Source organism: Camelus bactrianus, chromosome 9 (assembly GCF_048773025.1).
Source record: "Camelus bactrianus isolate YW-2024 breed Bactrian camel chromosome 9, ASM4877302v1, whole genome shotgun sequence".
In the NCBI taxonomy this organism is placed as follows: Eukaryota; Metazoa; Chordata; class Mammalia; order Artiodactyla; family Camelidae; genus Camelus; species Camelus bactrianus.
In genome coordinates this window covers 54,484,192-54,495,641 of record NC_133547.1, presented here as the reverse complement: position 1 = coordinate 54,495,641, position 11,450 = coordinate 54,484,192, and the positions used below count along the sequence as shown (strand labels likewise).

Below are 11,450 nucleotides of genomic sequence, written 5' to 3'. Positions count from 1 at the left end.
TAAGGGCTTCTGCTATATCTAGGTAATTTCTTGATTCATGTCTCTTTCTCCCATTTGACTGTAACCCCTGCGTTGTCTCTTCGCGCCCTGTGGGCTCTGCATTCCACACAAAGTTGGCGCTTGATAAAATGTGTTGACTGCTTTTCATAAAAGTTAAACCAATCTGACCTCCTAGCAACATTGAGTGCCCGTGTCAGAATCCTCTCAACTCAGCAGCACTGCGTTTTCACCTTTTCGTCCCTTTTTTAACCATCAACTTGCGAATGCCTCATTTGCCTTTTGCAGTTGAGGAAGTGAGCTGCTTTGCGGCACCTGGAAGGCGTGGCCTTAAGCCTCGCCAGCCCCGCCCTCATATCTCACCCCGCCACAGGTCCTGCCTTGCCTTTGTCCTTAGGCCCCGCCTCTCCCCGCGCAGCCGGCCCAGAGCTGCTCTGCGCATGCCCGTCCGGCCAAGCCCCTGGGAGGGGTCGGTGGCCGGAAACAAACTTTGCTGTGGAAGATGTCGCCACCCTGTCCTCCCCAGGAGCCAGTCAGGTAAAGCCTCCCCGACCCTGGCACCCCAAGCCCGGCCTGGCCCGGCCTTGATCACGGCGAGGCTGACCAGATCACGGGCCGTGGGTGCCCAGGGCATTGGCTGGGACCGTTTTCGCGGAGCCCGCCTGCCCACCCTCCGAGCCAGCGCTTGGGACACTCACCTCCTCGGCCGCTCGCAGGGTCCTAAGGCCTTCGCACCTTCTCCCGCAAAGACAGAGACGAGTTTGGCCTGATGGGTGCGTACCTCTTCCCCAAAGGCAAAGCGTTTCTACTGCGGAGCCGGCTTCCCTCCCTGTCCTCAGTCCGACCTCAGAGACCGTGAGCTCGCACCAGGCAGCCCTGGATTACTTCCAGTCGTGGACTTGGGTCTCTCAGTTACGTAACCTCTCTGAGCCTGGCCGTGTTCTCACCTGGCCGGGCTGTTGTGAGGAGTCAGTGAGAAAAAATATGGAGGGATGAACCCATGCCTATGGGGTGGCTGCTACTGCTGGTGTTTTTATGGTGATTACTCCAAGGACCAGCCCCTGATATGGACAGACACGTTTTGCAGACTTTTGCTTCTGCTGGTCCCTGTAGTCAGTTCTCGGTGCCTCTTAAAAGCCACACTGTTAAATAGTCCCTCGCACTCTGTGTAGGGCCAGTTTCTTTTTCCTGATGCGGGCCTGTGCGCATGGGATTTTCTCTGGAGTCCCCTCCAGTGCCAGCATTCTGTGAGTCTTAGGCCAGTCGTTTTTGAAAACCACTGCTGTTACCCAACCACATAATTGAGCAACCTGCCTTGTAGAAAGAGGCAAAAAGTCACAAACATCTTTGGCAGACAACTGCGTATCTAATAACCGAGACATTTATGATAACATGTAATGGTAATTCGCTGGGCACTGTCTGAGTGTCAGCCACAGAATATGAACCATGTCATGTAAGCCTCACAAGTATCTTCAACATGTCACAGATGAGGAAAGGGGGCTTACAGAGGTCATCCCTACCACTTGGAAACCAGTTCTGGCTAACTTAAACACCTGACCTTGCCCATGATGCAGAAGTACCTTAACCATAGAAAAGTTAAAATCAAATTCTTAAGTTTCTAGAGCTTCCTTCTAGGGTGATAATAAAGTACCCCAAACTGATGGCTTAGCAACAGAGATGAGTTCTCCCACAGTTCAAAGTCTAGACGTTCAAAATTAAGGAGTCAGCAGGGCCATCCTTCCTATGAAGTCTTGAGGGGAGGAGCCCTCCTTGCCTCTTGCAGCTTTGGTGGCTTCTAGTGTTCTTGGCAGAACCTGTATCTGTGTCTCTCTCTGTCTTCTCCTTTTCTTATAAGGACACTAGTCACTGGATTTAGGGCCCACCCTAAATCCAGAATGATTTCATCTCAAATCCCTCACTAATTGCATCTGCAATGATCCTATTTCCAAATAAAGTCACATTCTCAGGTGTTAGGTGGACATGAATTTGGGGGGGGTCAACACTATTTAACCCACCTCACAAACCAACAATAAAATACACCTGTCAGAGGGACCTAAACAAACCCCCAGTTATGGATTCAGGGCACCATTTATGGTTGTAAGTCTAAATACTTGCATTTTACTAAGTCAAAGGTGGACCCAGCAGTCTGGGTTAGAACAAGCCCTCTGGGTGATTCTATTTGCTGCTTAAGTTTGGGAACCACTGTGATAAGGGATTTGAAGACAAGGGTTTGGTAATGTGACATAGGGCCAGGCTAAGAGAAAGTCTTTAACCTTACGATGGTCTAACTTTACAGTGACTTGTTTAGCAAACTTGTCTTCCTGAATATTATCATTGATTTCAACATTTAACTATTGCACTGTTGAAAGAATATTTTCCCATCATTTAAAATTAATTAAGGTTTTAAAGAAACTCAGGTACTGAACTGTGTTCTTAGCAGTTTTTGGCCTCATTTTAGCTTGCCACCAGTCACGTGATTTGGGTATTATTATTCCCACCATATTATTAGAAAGCGCACCAAGACTCAAAAATAGTAAATGCCAGGACATACAAAAAGCAGAAACATCTTTGGGATTAGGAGCTTTTTATCCTAACTCTGGTGACTCAACTGTTTTTTTTCCATTTTAGAGACAATTTGCTAACTGACACTAAGGCCCGCTTAAAAAAGCATGATGTGGGGACCAAGTATTCTCACTTGTCGTCTAAAAAATGTTCCATCCTTTTACCATTGTTGGCTAAAGAAGGAAAACTCTACCTCTTGTTCACCCTCCGATCAGAGAAGGTAGGTGACAGAAAGGCTCCTGCCATTAATGCATTAGGACATCAGAAAACCCCATGAAATGTCACTGGCGCATATTCTGAGGTTACAGATTCTCACATGGGACTTTGTAAATTGTGATGTTCGAGGGGGACAAGAAACCACAGGATAACATGGCTTTTTTGGAGAAATTTTGGAAAGTAAAGTAAGTCATTTGGCTAGCAAGTAATTTAAAATACTTTTCGGCCAAGGTTTCTTAACCTTGGTGCCGCTGGCATTTGGGCTGGAGAATTCTTGGTTGTGGGAGTTGCTCTGTGCATTATAGGATGTTTAACATCATCCCTGGCCTCGACCCACTAGTTGCCAGTAGCGCACACATGTGCACACACACACACACTTTCGTGATAACCACAGATGTCTCTAGACATTGTTTACTGTCTTGGCAGAGATGGGGCAGGTAAAATTGCCCCTACAGCAAGCCACTGTTTTAGACTAACCCCATCCCAGGTATCATGTGAAAATTCTAAACCACTGAAGTTAACAGCCTGGGCCCTAAGCTGGCTGCCCATGTTTGAATGCAGAGTCTGTCCTTGCAGCTGTGTGACTTCGTCCTAGTTACTTACCCTCTCTGTGCTGCATCTCTTCACTTGCAAAATGAGGACAAGATATTAGTACCTGCATCATAAGGCTTCTGTGGAGATGTCACAGAGGAACAAATGTAAAGCACCTGAAACAGCCCTGGCACTGGCAAGGATTCAGTAAGTCTTAGCAGACATGGCCTGAGGTTTTAAGATATATTGTTGCACTTTAAAGACATGTTGGGCTGGAATGGAGTTCCCCTGGGTACCGTCACTCTCCTTGCTATTGGGGGTACTTCTGAGGAAAAGTTGGGCAAGCAGTAATTTAAACGTTATCCTAGTACAAAAGAGAACATGGTCCGCAATAACTTGGCTTTACAAGCAGAATAACAAGAAGTATCCCTTGGGCAGGGTTAAGGGAGGGAAAACTGAGGAATCAATCAGAATTTTGTGGATCTGGGATTAGACACGTGTGGATTCTTTGTGGTCCGGGACTGGCAACAAAACATAAAAACATTAGGTGATGAAAGTCCAGGTTCCAGGGGAGATACTTCACTGGGAACCCGGGGGCCAGGGTCTCTTCCCAGCTCTGTCAAAAAGCACAAAAGAAGCATTTAAATACATATTTTTAAATGATCAGATGAATATAATGTAGAAAACCTAGATAGCACCAAAATGGGTCTCTGTTCCACTCATAGTAGCTTTGCCTGTTGATTACTATGTGAGAATCATCTTACACCATAAATTCTGAGGTGCGAAGGTCACATTTTGTTTAAAAAAAATTAAATCTAATTAAATCTGACTTGAGGCCCTATTTGGCTGTGGGGGCAAGAAATTCTCCCAGGCATTGCTGGAGCCCTGTCCCTCCCGAGAGTCACACAGCAGGACTTGTAGATTTCCTCCCAGTCAGTGGGGAGGGGGGGCGCTTGTCATCCATCCCTCCCACTCGAGTGTGGCCTCTCCTGTGAGCTCTGGACCCTGGCACAGAGTTCATCTCTCAGAGTCTCAGTTTTCTCCTTCCTTGAATGGAACTGAAAACAGTGCCTTGTGTGAGGGTTGGTATGAGGGTAAAGGATGTCTGTGAAGTGTCTGGCACTGCCGCTTGCACGCAGTCAGTGCTCCAGGATACTGGCTATCAAGTGTATTTTTCAATTCTCCTTGTCTGGCCCCACCTCACCCAGGGGCACTCAGCTCAGAGCCCTGGAGCCCTGGTGCCCAGCAGAGAGACAGCAAGCACCCCCCTCCCAAGCCCCACACACTGCGGCACAGACCTTCAGACCCTGCAGACCTCCCTCCACCTAGTGGCTTTCCGGAATCAGCTGTTCTGCTTTCTTTCTTCCCCTCTCCCCCGACCTCTGCTCCCAGCTCTCAAAGGCTTGAAATCAGCAAGAGGAAATTCAAGAACAAAACATAGATCAGAGTCTTAGGAAACGTGACAACCTTATTTGCTTCTGCATAGAATTCCATAAGGTTTTATGTAATAACCGTTTTATGCTATTTACAAAAAAATAAAAATAAAAGAGGTTGAAAAGTTCTATACTTAGGCCCTTCTGGTGCTCACAGTTTGTGAATAATCATTTTTAATGAATGTGTCTGTTTTCTCCAAAACAGCACATCATTTTCTTAAGAGCAGAGATTCTCATTCATCCAAAATGATCTTTCGTCCCTGTTAATTGGAATAGGAGATCTTTTTGAAAAGCTTTCAAAATACATTTGAAATCATCAGTAAGCCAGGTCTATGCATTTGTGAAGCCTGGTGATTCTCTGTAGTGCCTTCTGTCACTAAGGCCTGGCTGCTAAACGTCCTGACACGGTCGAGTACTTTTTCAAAGGTGATGTAACAGGAGGTTTGTTTCTTATGCATTTGGGTGATGAGTGGTCAAGACAGTAGCCGCACATCCATCAACCTACTCTTGTAACTCGAGTTGACATAAAGATGTGTGAGGTTTCTATATATTGTAGCAACTCTGCAGTGTTACTAATTTATTAGCAGAGATGAACTTCAGAAGGTTTTCCTTCTTCTCCTATAAAACTTCCCCAAATGGGACTTTAAACTATAAAACACTACAAAATTTACAACAGCATCTCATTTATTCTTATACAGATATATTGCCCCAGTACTAAAAATGCTACCTTGACCTCTTGATTTAGCTTCTAAATGTTAAGAACTGACCTTACAAGTCCTCACTGATAAATATCTAATGTGGGCCGGGCACTGAGCCGTGCACTTTGGCCATCAGTTCATGTGACCAGATCCATGTCCCTGAGAGGTGCACACTGGTATTACCCCATGACCCCTTGTACACAACTGAGAAGAGGCAGACCCGGGTCTCCTGCTGAGCCTGAGGTCTCCTTGACAACTCAGCAGAGAGAGGATGGCGTGGCGAGCATTGGTTGGGGTTGGGGGTCAGGGTAAAAGAAATGGATCTCACTTGCTAAGTTTGGTCCCACAGAGGAGAGAAGAGTGGAAGGCTGGTGCTCCTCCAGTCCTGCGCAAGACAGGAGAGGAGTCATTATAAGACAGAGATAAGGAAGGGAAAAATATCAGGGATGCTACAAACGGAGACACATTCAGGGCGCAGAATCAAGGATACTGACAGAAAGGGCAATGCAGGGACAAGAGAGGCTCCTGTTCTTCACAGACAAGTGCAAAGATAACGGAGCTGCCGGCATAGGTCAATGCCAAGGGCTCCACTGAGCATATGTGCGGTGTTTTAGTCAGTGCTTAATAAACGTATGATGTGCTGATTACAAGCACAGGGTCTAGAATTAAATACTGGCGGAAATTACAGCTTTACTTCTTCCCCTTGTGTTAACCAGCTTATTGAACCTCTCTGAGCTTTGGTTCCTTTATCGAAAAGTGGAAATGTTAACAGTACATTAGCGGCTTATATATCCATCCGTGGTCAGATGGATAACAAATGGTGATGGATACACACAGCAGAATACTACTCAGTCATAAAAATGATTACATGCTGATACATAATACGACACAGAAGAACCCCGAAAACATCATGCTACATGAAGGAAGCCAGACACAAAGGGTCACTTATTGTATGACTCCATTTCTATGAAATATCCAGGATATGTAAATCCATAGACACAGGGAGTTAGGGCAGAGAGGAGAAAGGAATGGGGATCACCGGCTTAATGGGTGCAGCATCTCTGCTGGGGGTGAGGAAAATGTTCTGGAACGAAATAGTGGTAGTACAACATTGTGAATGTGTTCAGTGCCACTGATTGGTTCACTCTAAAATGGTTCATTTCATGTTATGTGAATTTTACCTCAATGAGAAAGAGACTTTAAAAAGTAGTCCTTTACAGAACTGTTGTGAGGACCCAGTGAAAAGAAATTCATGTAAGCACTCTATAAAGGTTATCTAGTGATAACATCACCTTTTCATTAGCTTTTAGCTTTTAATTCCCCTGCTGAGATAAATCTGTGTGTATGGTATCTTTGGGAGAAAAATCCTAAGTGAGGGTAGTTCTCAAAGTTCATTTATATTTATATATATTTTGTTTGTTTTTGGGGGGGTAGTTAGGTTTATTTATTTATTATTATTTTGTAATTTAACAGAGGTACTGAGGATTGAATCTAGGACCTTGTGCATGCTAAGCGTGCACTCTATCACTGAGCTATACCCTCCCCCTCAAAATTCATTTCTTTAAAGGATCCAAGTCCAAAAAACACCCTCTTCTTTTCGGTCTTGTTCCCCACTCATTACCACGAGTGTGGGCCTGGTCTCTGGCCAAAAACAGAAATGCAGTAAATATGTGTTGAATGAATGGATGGTCCCAGAATTGGAATCACACGTTGCAGCTCTGTTCTTTCTGCATCCAGCTGAGAAGGTCACCTGGAGAAGTCTGCTTTCCTGGAGGCAAGCGCGAATCTACGGACATAGATGACGTGGCCACAGCCCTCCGGGAGGCCCAAGAGGAAGTGGGACTGTGTCCTCATCAGGTGGAGGTCGTCTGCTGCCTGGCGCCACTGCTGTTTGATGTAAGGCTTGGAAACTGGGTTTCTTAGACTCTCTTGAGCTCGCAGTGGATACACTGGCTTCAGGATTCCATGTTTGGCCAAATATGTCCCCCAAGAGTGCTGTCCACAGAGTGAAGAGACTGACTCACGTGTGGACCTTGCCCCTTGTGAGCTAGGAGGCCTGGGGCAAGCCTCCCTTCCCATCCCTTCCCCACCCAGATATGCAAGGACTGAACTCCATCAGTGGTTGCCTTTCTTTCTTGCTTGCTGGCTTTCCTTTCTTTCTTTTTGTTATCTTTGTTTCTTTTGTTAATTTTTTGTAGTGGTTTTCAAACTGGGTGCTGTGGAACCCCGTAGATGCCTTAATTCTTTCATGAACACTCTGTTCACATTTATTTTGTTCCAGTATGTGTTTCTTTTGAGAATTCTATTGAAAAAATAACACGTACTTAGGCATGCCACATACCAAATTTTAGCTCCTTAGAGGCCACCAGTATATCACTTTTGCCCTAAAGATACTCATTTTCACACACACTGTAGGACCAAGCTTCTCCCCGTCACCATGATTGAGTTGTATCCTGAGATCACTAGGGAAGCTGTTTAAAAAGAAAGACTACCTGTAACTGCATTTCTGTGTGAAGCAGGACTTCCCTGATGGCACATCAAGCAAACAAACATCACCACAAAGTGAATTCTGGGGCTGCTCTAGCCAGATCTTACTTCGCAGGAGCTGACTACAACTACACTGTTGTACTAACTGACTTTAGGAGGAGTAAATATTGTAAATTTGAAGTTGGATAACAGAAGTATTTTATTGGTGTAACATTTTTCATGCAAACTTCTAATTTTAGGATAGTTACAGATTTACAGAAAAGTTGCAGACATACTGCAGAAAGTTCTCACGGACCCGCACTTGGGTTCCCCCGTTGTTAGGTCCATTGGTGATAACTAAGAAACGAATGTTAGTGCATTACTGTTATCTAAACGTCACATTTTACTTGTCTTTTACTAGTTTTTCTGTGAACCTCCTCCTTTCTGTCCTGGATCTGATCCAGGACACCCCATTGTGTTTGGTTGTCAAGTCTCCTTATGCTCTGATTCGTGACATTTTTTAGACTTCCATTATTCTCATGACCTTGATATTCTGAGGTGTGCTGGTCAGGGATTTTGTAGGATGCTCCTCAGTTTGGATTTATCTGATATTTTCTCCTGGTTAAGCTAGGGTTATGGGTTTGGGGGGAGGCTACCACAGAGGTGAAGTTGACTCATCACGTATCAGAGGTAGGTATACATTTTTCTTATATAGTAAATAATGTTAGACTTTCGGGTAAATTTTTACTTCAAAGGAAGAATTCCACTGATGCCTGAAAATTAGGAAATCAGTGGATTAGATCATCCTTTGTGAAGATCAATGATGCTGACATAGGTCTTAATTGGGCCCATTTTAAAAATAGAAAAGTCACCACTCAAAGGAGATGTAGTTTGGAAGAAGCTACTAGCCACTCAATCAGTACATCCTCAGTGAGAAAGAAACCAGGCAGAGAGGAAAGTAACATGGGATTAGGACCAGATGTGTCAATTACTTCCTCTTCAACTGTGTTTCCTAATTGGAGCCCTTTTCAGTTTGATGTCTGCAAATCCCCCGGCACATTTTAGGGATTTATTTAGAACTCTCTTGACAAAACGCATCATGGTTAAAAGTTCCGAGAGTGAGAGGAACTCCATTTCCAAGGTCCCCAGGAGCGACTGAGTCCTGCCCACGACGGGGATAAGATACAGCAGGCTGAGCGTTCACTGAGGGCCAAGCATAGTGATGGGTGCTGCTGGGATGAAGCCCCCGCCTCAGGCAACTCATGACCCAGATTTCTCACCCCGAGGATATCAAAAGTCTATGCTCCCATCCTCTACTCCTGGTCCACAGGTTGACTTTCATCATTAATTAGGTTAATAGTCTGAGCCATCACTGTTCTTAAGCATGATTCAGCTGTCCCTCCTCAGAACTTTCCCCAGGCCTGTGTATCTTCCTGTAGTATCCCAGCCTCACAGTGGATCCTTGGCTTTTCCCCTGGGAGTCCTCCCAGGAAGTCTAGATTCTTCTCACTTTAGGTCATGCAGCTCTTAGCTCCTACAGTAAACCCCAGGCTCCCCCATCACGATTCCCAGCAGAATCTTTCACCTAACAGCACCCTAGATTCATTTGTGAGCAGTAGTGATTGTAAATAGAAATGCTCCCCCAACCTATGTACATATATGTTATGGAAAATAGTTCATGTATAATTATTTATATAGATATGTATATAATTTCCCGTAAGTGGGAATATGCCACAATGACCATTATGTGACTTTTCTGTTGATGTGATGGTACGTACCTGTGTCTACTGATAAGGAGAGGTGTCCATCACAGTCTTTTTAAGGGCTGCATGGTACCCTCTTATATGGCTATAGTCATCACTGATCCACCACCAACTGAGGAGGGACAACTTTAGAGTTTGGGGCTGCTGGAAATCATGCTCTAGTCTTGTATCTTTCCTCACTGGTAGGAATTTATCATACAGATATACTCAGGCAAATGCGATTGCTAGGTCAAAGGGACCACAGTTTTATGATATTACCAAATCACCATTCCAAAGTAAGGTATCAGTTTCCGTTTGCGAAAAGATAGCATTTTCCGAGCACGTTTTTCCTCGTTCCCTACCCACCTTCTGTAACTGACTGCTTTGGCCTGTCGTCTCAGCTTACATAGAAGGGGCACAATTTTAGCATCAGAAACAGCATCTCTTCACTTCTCGATTTGTGGATTTTGTTTTCTGCTTTCAGATCGATACAGTAGTAACGCCGGTTGTAGGATTTATAGACCACAACTTCCAGGCCAAGCCTAATCCTGATGAAGTTAAGAATGTGTTCCTGGTGCCTCTGGAATATTTCCTGCATCCCCGCGTCTACCATCAGAATCACCTGACACGTTTTGGCCGGGATGTGATTATTCATTGCTTTCAGTACACAAACCCTGAAGATGGTGTGACTTATCATATCCGGGGATTAACTGCAAGATGTGCCTTGTTTGTGGCCTTAATTATTTTGGGGAAAAAACCCGCCTTTGAGGTTGAATTTGATCTCAACAATCTGACCTCATCCTCTGAAAAGTCCTTCCTGCAGCTTCATAAATGTACAACAAGTAAGTTATGATTTATGAGACCAACATCCAAACAACTCTTTAAAAAGTGTTTGTGTGTGCTTAGCCACAGAACAGCAATCATGCCGGCTGGTGGAATTTGACAGGTGCAGAGTATTTTTCCAGCAATAGGAAGGTAAAAACCTTGTCTTTTTCCTAGTTGCCCTGTATTATCTGAAAAAGCAAAAGTCTTTCCAAAGTGGAAAGATGTATTGATCGTGTTGCAGAATGTTACGCAAAATTTGTTAACAATATTTTTCTCATACATGTAAGGAAAAGGAACAGACACAAAGCAGGCACTTAATAAATATTTGTTGACTCTGTGACCTTGTGGCATTTATCTTATCTGTAAGAGGTAATATCTCTTCTGGTCTGTTACCTGTGACAAAATCTTCTGACCAGCCATCAAAGTCTCTCCTCCTTTTCTTTGATGGCAGGAAAGTTGAAACTGAGCCTGGAACCTCCCCAGGTAGAAACAGCATCACCGAAGTTCCCTTACAGTTACGTGTAGCCCTGAAACTTAATTTAGGCCAATGGGGTGTGAGTGAAAGCCATCCCTGCAGGTCATCTCCAGTGTAAGAGAGAAACCAGCTTCCCTGGATTCTCTTTCCCTTTCCATGATTTATCTGCAACCCAGCCTAGACTATACAGATGAAGACAATTCCTGCAGGAATGGCAGGACCAAAAGATGATGAGAGCTGGGATCTCCAAGTGACCCTCTGGAGGAAAGCAACCCACGATCCTAGGAATTTCACCTGGGGCTGTTCCATGAAAGCAGAACAAAATTCTGTCATTGCTGCCTCTGTAATTTTTTATTTTTCATTTTTTGCAAGAGGACAGAATCTATTTTACTTAACAGTTTGTCAGTTTGACTTATAACTTTTAAATATTTGGGTAGCTAAAAGGGGAAAGGGGAGAGGGACAAATTAGGAGTTTGGGACTAGCAGATTCAAACTACAGTATACA

General features: G+C 44.5%; 1 protein-coding gene across 1 annotated transcript; it reads left to right on the top strand.

Annotated features, from left to right (window-relative positions):
* The first annotated feature begins 378 nt into the window (after nucleotides 1-378).
* On the top strand, nucleotides 379-10,807 carry NUDT7 (nudix hydrolase 7). The gene is made up of 4 exons (XM_010967434.3): nucleotides 379-534; nucleotides 2,626-2,779; nucleotides 7,175-7,333; nucleotides 10,130-10,807. Exons 1-4 carry the CDS (start codon nucleotides 500-502, stop codon nucleotides 10,496-10,498), a joined length of 717 nt encoding a protein of 238 aa, XP_010965736.2. The 5' UTR covers nucleotides 379-499; the 3' UTR covers nucleotides 10,499-10,807.
* Nucleotides 10,808-11,450: the final 643 nt, after the last annotated feature.

Coding starts and splice junctions, on each gene's coding strand:
- NUDT7 (XM_010967434.3), top strand. CDS start 500: ATGTCGCCACCCTGTCCTCCCCAGGAGCCAGTCAG. Junction 2,780..7,174: donor TCACCCTCCGATCAGAGAAG/GTAGGTGACAGA, acceptor TTCTGCATCCAG/CTGAGAAGGTCACCTGGAGA. Junction 7,334..10,129: donor TGGCGCCACTGCTGTTTGAT/GTAAGGCTTGGA, acceptor TTCTGCTTTCAG/ATCGATACAGTAGTAACGCC.